Genomic DNA, 10,538 nt, shown 5'->3' with positions numbered 1-10,538 from the left:
CATAGCATGATTCCCTACACAAATCGAACTGCCCTACGTTAACAGAGAAGTCGTAATGTTAACTGCAGATTGGGGAACAGCTCCTCCCCCGCCTCCCCAAAATGAATCAAATAGAGGGCAGGGAAGAAAAAAAAAAAGAGTGGTTAACTTTATTATCACTGCGCCAAAATATTAGGAATAATGCAAACAAACGCTTGAAGTAACACTTTATTACTTGGCTTTCTGGCAGACGAGTACACAAACTGGAGGGCTGCCTCTCCGCAGCCGCGAAGGGATCCCACTGCTGCTGCTGCTAAGTCGCTTCAGTCGTGTCCGACTCTGTGCGACCCCATAGACAGCAGCCCATTAGGCTCCTCTGTCCCTGGGATTCTCCAGGCAAGAATACTGGAGTGGGTTGCCATTTCCTTCTCCAATGCATGAAAGTTAAAAGTGAAAGTGAAAGTGAAGTCGCTCAGTCTTGTCCGACTCTTAGCGACCCCATGGACTGCAGCCTACCAGGCTCCTCAGTCCATGGATTTTCCAGGCAAGAGTACTGGAGTGGGGTGCCATTGCCTTCTCCGAGGGATCCCACAGCCCAGGACAAACCTCCCGCGCGGGGAGGGCGGGGCTGCTGCTTTTCTGGCCCCGCCCCCGCCGGCGCAAGTCGCGCACGTTCCGTAGCTGCGTCGCGGAGAGTCTCTTGTCCCTCCGCGCGGCCCGTTCCGCCTCGGCTCCCGCGACCTTTGGGCTGACGTGTCTGCGGTTTGTCGGCGGCTGGGCGAATAGGGCCGAGATGGCGGACGCCTGGGAAGAGATTAGGCGTTTGGCGGCAGATTTTCAGCGGGCGCAGTTCGCAGAAGCCACGCAAAGGTGCCTGACCCTCCCTCTCCGTTTGTGGAGTCCAAAATAGCCTCGGGTGGCCACTCCGGGATCTGAGGCTGCAAACCCCAGGCCTTGAATCCCCGACCTTCCCATCCCCTGTCAGCGTTCCCGCCCCCTCCCTTCCTCCCAGAGGCTGGAGTGCGGTTTCCAAAATAGTTCTCGGTGGGGAAGACCTAGAACATTCCTTCCCACCCCTTCCAAGCCCCAGCAAGGTGCAGGCGAGGCCACCCCACCTCGACGGCTGGGGCCGGTGACACTCCTAAGACTATCCCTCTGATCCTTGCTTAACTGTTAGCAAGTCCCTGAAGCGTCATTGCCTATTATACACTTCCTGACTTAGAGCTTGAAAGGAGAGGCTAACCCCAAGGTACAGTATTTTGTAAATACTATGTTGACTCCGTAAACATTTTGCCTTCTTGTTCACCAGTATAGGTGTGCTAGGCCAGAGCCATACTCCCATCTGTCATTTTTAGGGACTCCAGACACTTGACGTTTTGGGGGGTGTGTCCTGAAAAAGCCCCCTAAATTTGCTTTTCACCTTTATGGAACACATATAACGCTAATAGAACCCTTTTTTTATCTGTTGACTACTTCTTGCCTTGTTCCTTCTGGAGCTAAAGACTTTAATCCTCTGATGCTGTGTTTTGTATCAGTGCTAGCAAACGAGGACACTTAAGTGTTTGTGTAACTGTCAGTTGCAAATTATGGTTTTCCTGGCCTAGCCATGGCCTAGCTAGGTGTCCTGCTTAGAAAGCTTATAGATAGGAGTGAGGCAACTATGCATTTAATAAAATAAAATTTTGTTTTTTTTTTTAAACTGAAGCGAAAGCGAAAATTGAACCAAAAGTAGGACGTGTTTTTTCTTTTACTTAAATTACATGTCCTTACTTTTCTATTTACATTTGAAGATTAGAAGCATGCCTAAGAGAGCAAACTCGAAATCTAAAATAGATTTGTAACAATGAATTACATGATTTAAGTTAATGTAAACCTGTTTACGCCCTATAATTTTTTTAAATGTATTGAATTAGTATTATACGAAAAAAGATGCAGATGCTGTAATATAGAACCTAATGACTATCCAAACCTTTTAAAAACCCATTGTCATACATCTCCTTCAACATATTGAGCACTGGATGTAACAAATTCCTTTTTTAAAACTTTTGTTTCCCTCAGATTGTCAGAACGGAACTGCATTGAGATTGTGAATAAATTGATTGCTCAGAAACAGCTAGAAGTAGTTCACACACTTGATGGGAAGGAATATATTACTCCAGCCCAAATTAGTAAAGAAATGAGAGATGAGCTACATGTTCGAGGTGGTAAGTAATTCCTTAGTTTTTTCTTCTGGTTCTTCGGAAAGGGGCCTGGGCATGACCTTTCAAACCATAAATCATAAATGATTTGGAGGTTATAGGACACCCTTCTCAACTGTTAATATAATATTCAGCTTTAATACTTTTAAATAGATTTGGGTGAACATTATGTAATTTAAATGAAGTCAAATATTGTCACTTTACAGAATCGCATTTTTTATTTTGAGTTATGTCTTCTGTTTGTGAATTAATCAGCTGTTTCTTTTCACAGTTCTTGAATTTATTGGGTGACTCGGGTGGACTTAGCTGTCTGTTATCAGGTGATAATTATGAAAAGGGAACAGAGGTTTTAAATTACAGACCATTGAAAATCAAGACTGTAATGGTCTTTTTTTAATTTTGTTTGCAAATTACAAAATAATTTAGTATGATGTTATATCAGATTGTAGGAAAAGCTACTACAAACACGAAAAAGTTTTTGTTTCCATTGCGTTTTTGAAATATGAAGAAATTACTGAGCAAATTTGAATACTGTTTGATTAAAATAGATGCATCTGTGAAAACAACTTGTTAGATGTTATGATGTTTGTTTTTTATCTTACTGCATAGTCCTAATAAAATACTAGCTATAATTTGAAATGCTTAACAGATATTTAGGTAATAAGTGATAACATACCAGTTTCAAATAATTGAAAATAATTTATCTGAATTTTGTTGTCAGTGTGTCTCTGGTAACAGTAGATAAATTGTGAAGGGATGAAAATAACCCTCATAGGTCTGCCCAACTCAGTATCAGTTGATGCTGGTTATTAGTTTGATATGACAAATGGAACTTTGAAAATAAGCTATCCTCTATATTTTAGCCATGGATACTTATTATGATAATAACTTGTCTTTGAAGGCATTAATTACTGTGGCCCTGTTGGTAAAGAATCCACCTGCAATGCAGGAGACCCTGGTTCTATGCCTGGGTCGGGAAGATCCGCTGGAGAAGGGAACAGCTACCCACTCCAGTATTGGGCTTCCCTAGTGGCTCAGATGGTAAAGAATCCGCCTGCAATGCAGAAGACCTGGGTTCGATCCCTCCCTTGGGAGAAACAGCTACCCACTCCAGTATTCTGGCCTGGAGGGTTCCATGGTCAGAGAAGTCTGGCAGGCTACAGTCTGGCGGGTCACAAAGAGTCGGTCACGACTGAGGGACTCTCACTTTGCACTTTCATTGTGTCCTTTGCAGAAAGATTTATATTTTGGATCTTGAAATGTCCAAAACATAAATATGTTGGAATTTGCAGTTTGGGGCTGGTATGTACTTTCTGATAACTTAAATGAATGTCTTTTCTTTAAAGGTCGAGTAAACATCGTTGATCTGCAACAGGTAAATTTCAGCTTTGTAACAGTTTTTACTTTGATTTCTCAACTTTTTATGTTACTAATTTTTTCAATGCCTTAAGTAGCCACTTGATATTGGTATCATATTGTGTTTGTGAAGAAATAATTATATGACCTTCACTGATGCATTTAATCAGTTTAACAAGTTTTTCTTTCTCAGTTGACTTGCTTATACTTTATTCTTTACAAAATAAACTCATAGTTAACCATTTTATGTAATTATAGAGTTTATGTAATTTTGAGAGAAAAATCACTTGTTTCATGGTGACTTGTTTTTAGTATGTGGAAGTTAAACCTAGAAAATATTTTTAGAAAATACAAGTGTACGTGGCATCAGTAAGGGTTTTGTTGTTGTTGTTCAGTGGCAAAGTCATGTCCAACTCTTTGCGACCTTATGGACTGCAGCATGCCAGGCCTCCCTGTCCCTCACCATCTCCTGAAGTTCACCCAAGTTCATGTCCATTGAATCGATGATACCATCCAACTGTCTCATACTCTTCTGCCCTTTCTCCTTTTGCCTTCAATCTCTCTCATCATCGGGTCTTTTCTAATGAGTCAGCTCTTCGCATCAGGTGGCCAAAGTATTGGAGGTTTAGCTTCAGCATCAGTCCTTCCAAAGAATTTTCAGGGTTGATTTCCCTTAGGCTTGACTGGTTTGATATCCTAGCTGTCCAAGGGACTCTCAGGAGTCTTCCCCAGCACCACAATTCAAAAGCATCAGTGCTTTGGCATTCAGCCTTCTTTATGGTCCAACTCTCACATTTGTACATGACTACTGAAAAGACCATAGCTTTGAGTATACAGACCTTTGTCACTGTATAGGTTTGTCATAGCCTTCCTTCCAAGAAGCAAACATCTTCTAATTTCATGGTTGCAGTCACCATCTGCAGTAATTTTGGAACCCAGGAAGAACAAAATCTGTCACTGCTTCTTTTTTTTCCCCTTCTATTTGCCAGGAAGGAATGGGACCAGATGTTATGACCTTTGGTTCAGTTTACTAGCTCAGTTGTGTCCGATTCTTTGTGACCCCATGAATCGCAGCATGCCAGGCCTCCCTGTCCATCACCAACTCCCGGAGTTCACTCAGACTCACGTCCATTGAGTCGGTGATGCCATCCAGCCATCGCATCCTCTGTTGTCCCCTTCTCCTCCTGCCCCCAATCCCTCCCAACATCCGAGTCTTTTCCAGTGAGTCAATGCTTCGCATGAGGTGGTCAAAGTACTCGAGTTTCAGCTTTAGCATCATTCCTTCCAAAGAAATCCCAGGGCTGATCTCCTTGAGAATGGACTGGTTGGATCTCCTTGCAGTCCAAGGGACTCTCAAGAGTCTTCTCCAACACCACAGTTCAAAACCATCAATTCTTCAGCGCTCAGCCTTCTTCACAGTCCAACTCTCACATCCATACATGACCACAGGAAAAACCATAGCCTTGACTAGACGAACCTTTGTTGGCAAAGTAATGTCTCTGCTTTTGAATATGCTATCTAGGTTGGTCATAACTTTCCTTCCAAGGAGTAAGCGTCTTTTAATTTCATGGCTGTAGTCACCATCTGCAGTGTTTTGGAGGCCCCAAAAATAAGGTCTGACACCGTTTCCACTGTTTCCCCATCTAGTTCCCATGGAGTGATGGGACCAGATGCCATGATCTTCGTTTTCTGAATGTTGAGCTTTAAGCCAACTTTTTCACTCTCCTCTTTCACTTTCATCAAGAGGCTTTTTAGTTCCTCTTCACTTTCTGCCACAAGGGTGGTGTCGTCTGCATATCTGAGGTTATTGATACTTCTCCCAGCAATCTTTATTCCAGCTTGTGCTTCTTCCAGCCCAGCGTTTCTCATGATGTACTCTGCATATAAGTTAAATAAGCAGGGTGACAATATACAGCCTTGACATACTCCTTTTCCTATTTGGACCCAGTCTGTTGTTCCATGTCCAGTTCTAACTGTTGCTTCCTGACCTGCATACAGATTTCTCAAGAGGCAGGTCAGGTGGTCTGGTATTCCCATCTCTTTCAGAATTTTCCACAGTTTATTGTGATCCACACAGTCAAAGGCTTTGGCGTAGTCAATAAAGCAGAAATAGATGTTTTTCTGGAACTTTCTTGCTTTTTCGATGATCCAACGGATGTTGGCAATTTGATCTCTGGTTCCTCTGCCTTTTCTAAAACCAGCTTGATCATCAGGAAGTTCGTGGTTCACGTATTGCTGAAGCCTGACTTGGAGAATTTTGAGCATTACTTTACTAGCATGTGAGATAGTGGTAGATATAATGGTCATCTGAGTTAAATTTGCCCATTCCCGTCCATGTTAGTTCACTGATTACAAAGATATTGATGTTCACTCTTACCATCTCTTGGTTGACCACATGTAATTTACCTTGGTTCATGGACCTACTTTCCAAGTTCCTATGCAATATCATTCTTTACAGCACTGGACTTTACTTTCACCACCAGACACATCCACAACTGAGCATTGTTTCTGCTTTGGCCCAGCTGCTTCAGTCATTCTGGAGCTATCAGTCTGGGGTAATTGCCTTCTGCCCTACCCCAGGAACATATTGGACACCTTCCAACCTGAGGGACTCATCCTCTGATATTGTATCTTTTTGCCTTTTTCTATTGTTCATGGGGTTCTCATGGCAAGAATACTGGGGTGGTTTGCTACTTCCTCCTCCAGTGGACCACGTTTTGTCAGAACTCTCCAACATAACCCGTCTGTCTTGGGTAGCCCTGCAGGGCATAGCTCATAGGTTGATTGAGTTTTGCAAGCCCCTTCACCTTGATAAAGCTGTGATCCATTAGGGGGCATCAGTAAGGTACACTACACTATATGCAGGAAACTGGCCATTTTTGTGTGAATAGGTTTAATTTCTTATTTTTTCAAATTTTTTTATTTTTTTTCACGGTATAGTTGATTTATAGTTCTTTTTCAGAATCCTTTGCCACATGGGTTATTACAGAACATTGGATAGTATTCCCTGTGCTATACGGTGGGTCCTTGTTAATTATTTTATACATAGTACTATGTATCAGTTCAGTTCACTCACTCAGTCATGTCCAACTCTTTGTGACCCCATGGACTGCAGCACGCCAGGCCTCCCTATCCATCACCAACTCCTGGAGTTTACTCAAACTCATGTCCATTGAGTCGGTGATGCCAACCAACCATCTCATCCTCTGTCATCCCCTTCTCCTCCTGCCTTCAATCTTTCCCAGCATCAGGTTCTTTTCAAATGAGTCAGCTCTTCTATCAGGGGGCCAAACTATTGGAGTTTCAGCTTCAACATCAGTCCCTCCAATGAATATTCAGGACTGATTTCCTTTAGGATGGACTAGTTGGATCTCCTTGCAGTCCAAGGGACTCTAAAGAGTCTTTTCCAGCACCACAGTTCAACAGCATCAATTCTTCAGCGCTCAGCTTTCTTTATAGTCCAACTCTTACATCCATACATGACTACTGGAAAAACCAGAGCCTTGACTAGACAAACCTTTGTTGGCAAAGTAATGTCTCTGCTTTTTAATATGCTATCTAGGTTGGTCATAGCTTTTCTTCGAAGGAGCAAGCGTCTTTTAATTTCATGGCTGTAGTCATCATCTGCAGTGATTTTGGAGCCCCGCAAAAATGAAGTCTGCCACTGTTTCCACTGTTTCCCCATCTATTTGCCATGAAGTGATGGCACCAGATGCCATGATCTTAGTTTTCTGAATGTGCAGCTTTAAGCCAACTTTCTCACTCTCCTCTTTCACTTTCATCAAGAGGCTCTTTAGTAGTTCTTTGTTTTCTGCCATAAGGGTGGTGTCATCTGTATGTCTGAGGTTGTTGATATTTCTCCTGGCAGTCTTGATTCCAGCTTGTACTTCATCCAGCCCAGCATTTCTCATGATGTACTCTTCATATAAGTTAAATAAGCAAGGTAACAATGTACAGCCTTGACGTCCTTTTCTTATTTGGAACCAGTCTGTTGTTCTATGTCCAGTTCTAACTGTTGCTTTCTGATCTGCATATAGATTTCTCAAGAGGCAGGGCAGGTGGTCTAATATTCCCGTCTCTTTCAGAATTTTCCAGTTTATTGTGGTCCACACAGTCAAAGGCTTTGGCATAGTCAATAAAGCAGAAATAGATGTTTTTCTGGAACTCTCTTGATTTTTCAATGATCCAGTGAATGTTGGCAATTTGATTTCTGGTTCCTCTGCCTTTTCTAAAACCAGCTTGAACATCTGGAAGTTCACGGTTTATGTATTGTTGAAGCCTGGCTTGGAGAATTTTGAGCATTACTTTACTAGCGTGTGAGATGAGTGCAATTGTGTAGTAGTTTGAGCATTCTTTGGCATTGCCTTTCTTTGGGATTGGAATGAAAACTGACCTTTTCCAGTCCTGTGGCCACTGCTGAGTTTTCCAAATTTGCTTGCATTTGAGTAGAACACTTTCACAGCATCATCTTTTAGGATTTGAACTAGCTCAACTGGAATTCCGTCACCTCCACTAGCTTTGTTCATAGTGATGCTTTCTAAGGCCCACGTGACTTCACATTCCAGGATGTCTGGCTGTAGGTGAGTGATCACATCATTGTGATTACCTGGGTCGTGAAGATCTTTTTTGTACAGTTCTTCTGTGTAATCTTGCCACCTCGTCTTAGTATCTTATGCTTCTGTTAGGTCCATCCGTTTCTGTCTTTTATTGAGCCCATCATTTTCTTAAAGAGATCTCTAGTCTTTTCCATTCTATTGTTTTCCTCTATTTCTTTGCACTCATCACTGTGGAAGGCTTTCTTATCTTTCCTTGCTGTTCTTTGGAACTCTGCATTCAAATGGGTATATCTTTTCTTTTCTCCTTTGCTTTTCACTCCTTTTCTATTTCACTCCTTTTTAATGGCTTAGTAATATTCCACTCTATATATGTACCACATCTATATCTTTTCCTCTGTCAATGGACATTTAGGTTATTTCCATGTCTTACTTGTTGTAAATAGTGCCCCAGTGAACATTGGGGTGAATGTATCTTTTCAAAATATGCTTTCCTTCAGATGTATGCCCAGGAGTGAGATTACTGGACCATGTGGTAGTTATATTTTTAGTTTTTTAAGAAACTTCATACTGTTCACTGTAATGGTTATACCAGTTTTACATTCTCACCAACAGTGTTCGGAGGGTTCCTTTTTCTCCACACGCTGTCCAGTATGTATTGTTTGGAGACTTTCAGATGATGGCTGTTCTGATTGGTGTGAGGTTATAACTGATTGTAGTTTTGATTTGCATTTCTCTAATAATTAGTGATGTTGAGCATATTTTCATGCTTTTGGCCACCTGCATTGTCTAATTCAATGAAACCATGAACCATGCCATGTAGGGCCACCCAAGATAGACGAGTCATGGTGGAGAGTTCTGACAAAACATGGTTCACTGGAGAAGGGAATGGCAAACCACTTCAGTATCCCTGCCTTGAGAACCCCATGAACAGTATGAAAAGGCAAAAAGATAGGACACTGAAAGATGAACTCCTCAGGTTGGTAGGTGCCCAATATGCTACTGGAGAACAGTGGAGAAATAACTGCAGAAAGAATGAAGAGATGGAGCCAAAGCTAAAATAGCACCCAGTTGTGGATGTGACTGGTGCTGGAAGTAAATACTGATGCTGTAAAGAACAATATTGCATAGGAACCTGGAATGTTAGGTCCGTGAATCAAGGTAAATTGAAAGTGGTCAAACAGGAGATGGCAAGAGTGAACATCAACATCTTAGGAATCAGAAAGATCTCTGTTCGTTTCCAAGGCAAACCATTCAATATCATAGTAATCCAAGTCTATGCCCCAACTAGAAATGCTGAATAAGCTGAAGTGGAACGGTTCTGTGAAGACCTACATGACTTTCTAGAACTGACACTAAAAAAGATGTCCTTTTCATTATAGGGGACTGGAATGCAAGAATAGGAAGTCAAGAGATACCTGGAGTAATAGGCATATTTGGCCTTGGAATACAAAATGAAGCAGGGCAAAGGCTAACAGAGTTTTGCCAAGAGAATGCACTGGTCATAGCAAACACCCTCTTCCAACAACACAAAAGAAGACTCTACCATGGACATTACCAGATGGTCAATACCAAACTTAGATTGATTATATTCTTTGCAGCCAAAGATGGAGAAGCTCCATACAGTCAGCAAAAACAAGACTGGGAGCTGACTGTGGCATAGATCATGAATTCCTTATGGACAAATTCAGACTGAAATTGAAGAGAGTAGGGAAAACCACTAGACCACTCAGGTATGACATAAATCAAATTGCTTAATGATTATACAGTGGAAGTGACAAACAGATTCCAGGGATTCGATCTGATAGAGTGCCTGAAGAACTATGGACAGAGATTCGTGACATGGTACAGGAGACAGGGAGCAAGACCATCGCCAAGAAAAAGAAATGCAAAAAAGCAAAATGGCTGTGTGAGGAGGCCTTACAAATAGTTGAGAAAAGAAGAGAAGCTGAAGGCAAAGGAGAAAAGAAATGATATACCCATTTGAATGCAGAGTTCCAAAGAATAGCAAGGAGAGATAAGAAAGCCTTCCTCAGCAATCAGTGCAAAGAAATAGAGGAAAACAACAGAATGGGAAAGACTAGAGATCTCTTCAAGAAAATTAGAGATACCAAGGGAACATTTCATGCAAAGATGGGCTCAATAAAGGACAGAAATAATATGGACCTAATAGAAGCAGAGGATAGTAAGAAGAGGTGGCAAGAATGCACAGAAGAACTATACAAAAAAGATCTTCATGACCCAGGTAACTATGATGGTGTGATCACTCACCTAGAGCCAGACATCCTGGAATGCCAAGTCAAGTGGGCCTTAGAAAGCATAACTGCAAACAAAGCTAGTGGAGGTGATGGAATTCCAGTTGAACTATTTCAAATCCTAAACAGTGATGCTGTGAAAGTCCTGCACTCAGTGTGTCAGCAATTTTGGAAAACTTAGCAGTGGCCACAGGACT

The 10,538-nt window shown here is 41.8% G+C and overlaps 1 protein-coding gene across 1 annotated transcript in view; it reads left to right on the top strand.

The window, feature by feature from the left end:
• Nucleotides 1-654: 654 nt before the first annotated feature.
• Nucleotides 655-10,538, top strand: part of UFL1 (UFM1 specific ligase 1) — a 67,623-nt gene continuing 57,739 nt past the window's right edge. The window contains exons 1-3 of the mRNA XM_027551375.1: nucleotides 655-849; nucleotides 2,038-2,183; nucleotides 3,524-3,552. Coding sequence (XP_027407176.1) covers nucleotides 773-849; nucleotides 2,038-2,183; nucleotides 3,524-3,552 — 252 coding nt within the window. The 5' untranslated portion in view covers nucleotides 655-772. The remainder of the gene's footprint in view (nucleotides 850-2,037; nucleotides 2,184-3,523; nucleotides 3,553-10,538) is intronic.

The sequence above is a fragment of the Bos indicus x Bos taurus genome, chromosome 9, assembly GCF_003369695.1.
Source record: "Bos indicus x Bos taurus breed Angus x Brahman F1 hybrid chromosome 9, Bos_hybrid_MaternalHap_v2.0, whole genome shotgun sequence".
In the NCBI taxonomy this organism is placed as follows: domain Eukaryota; kingdom Metazoa; phylum Chordata; class Mammalia; order Artiodactyla; family Bovidae; genus Bos; species Bos indicus x Bos taurus.
Note: the sequence above shows the minus strand (reverse complement) of the source record. Positions and strands in the feature narration are given on the sequence as shown.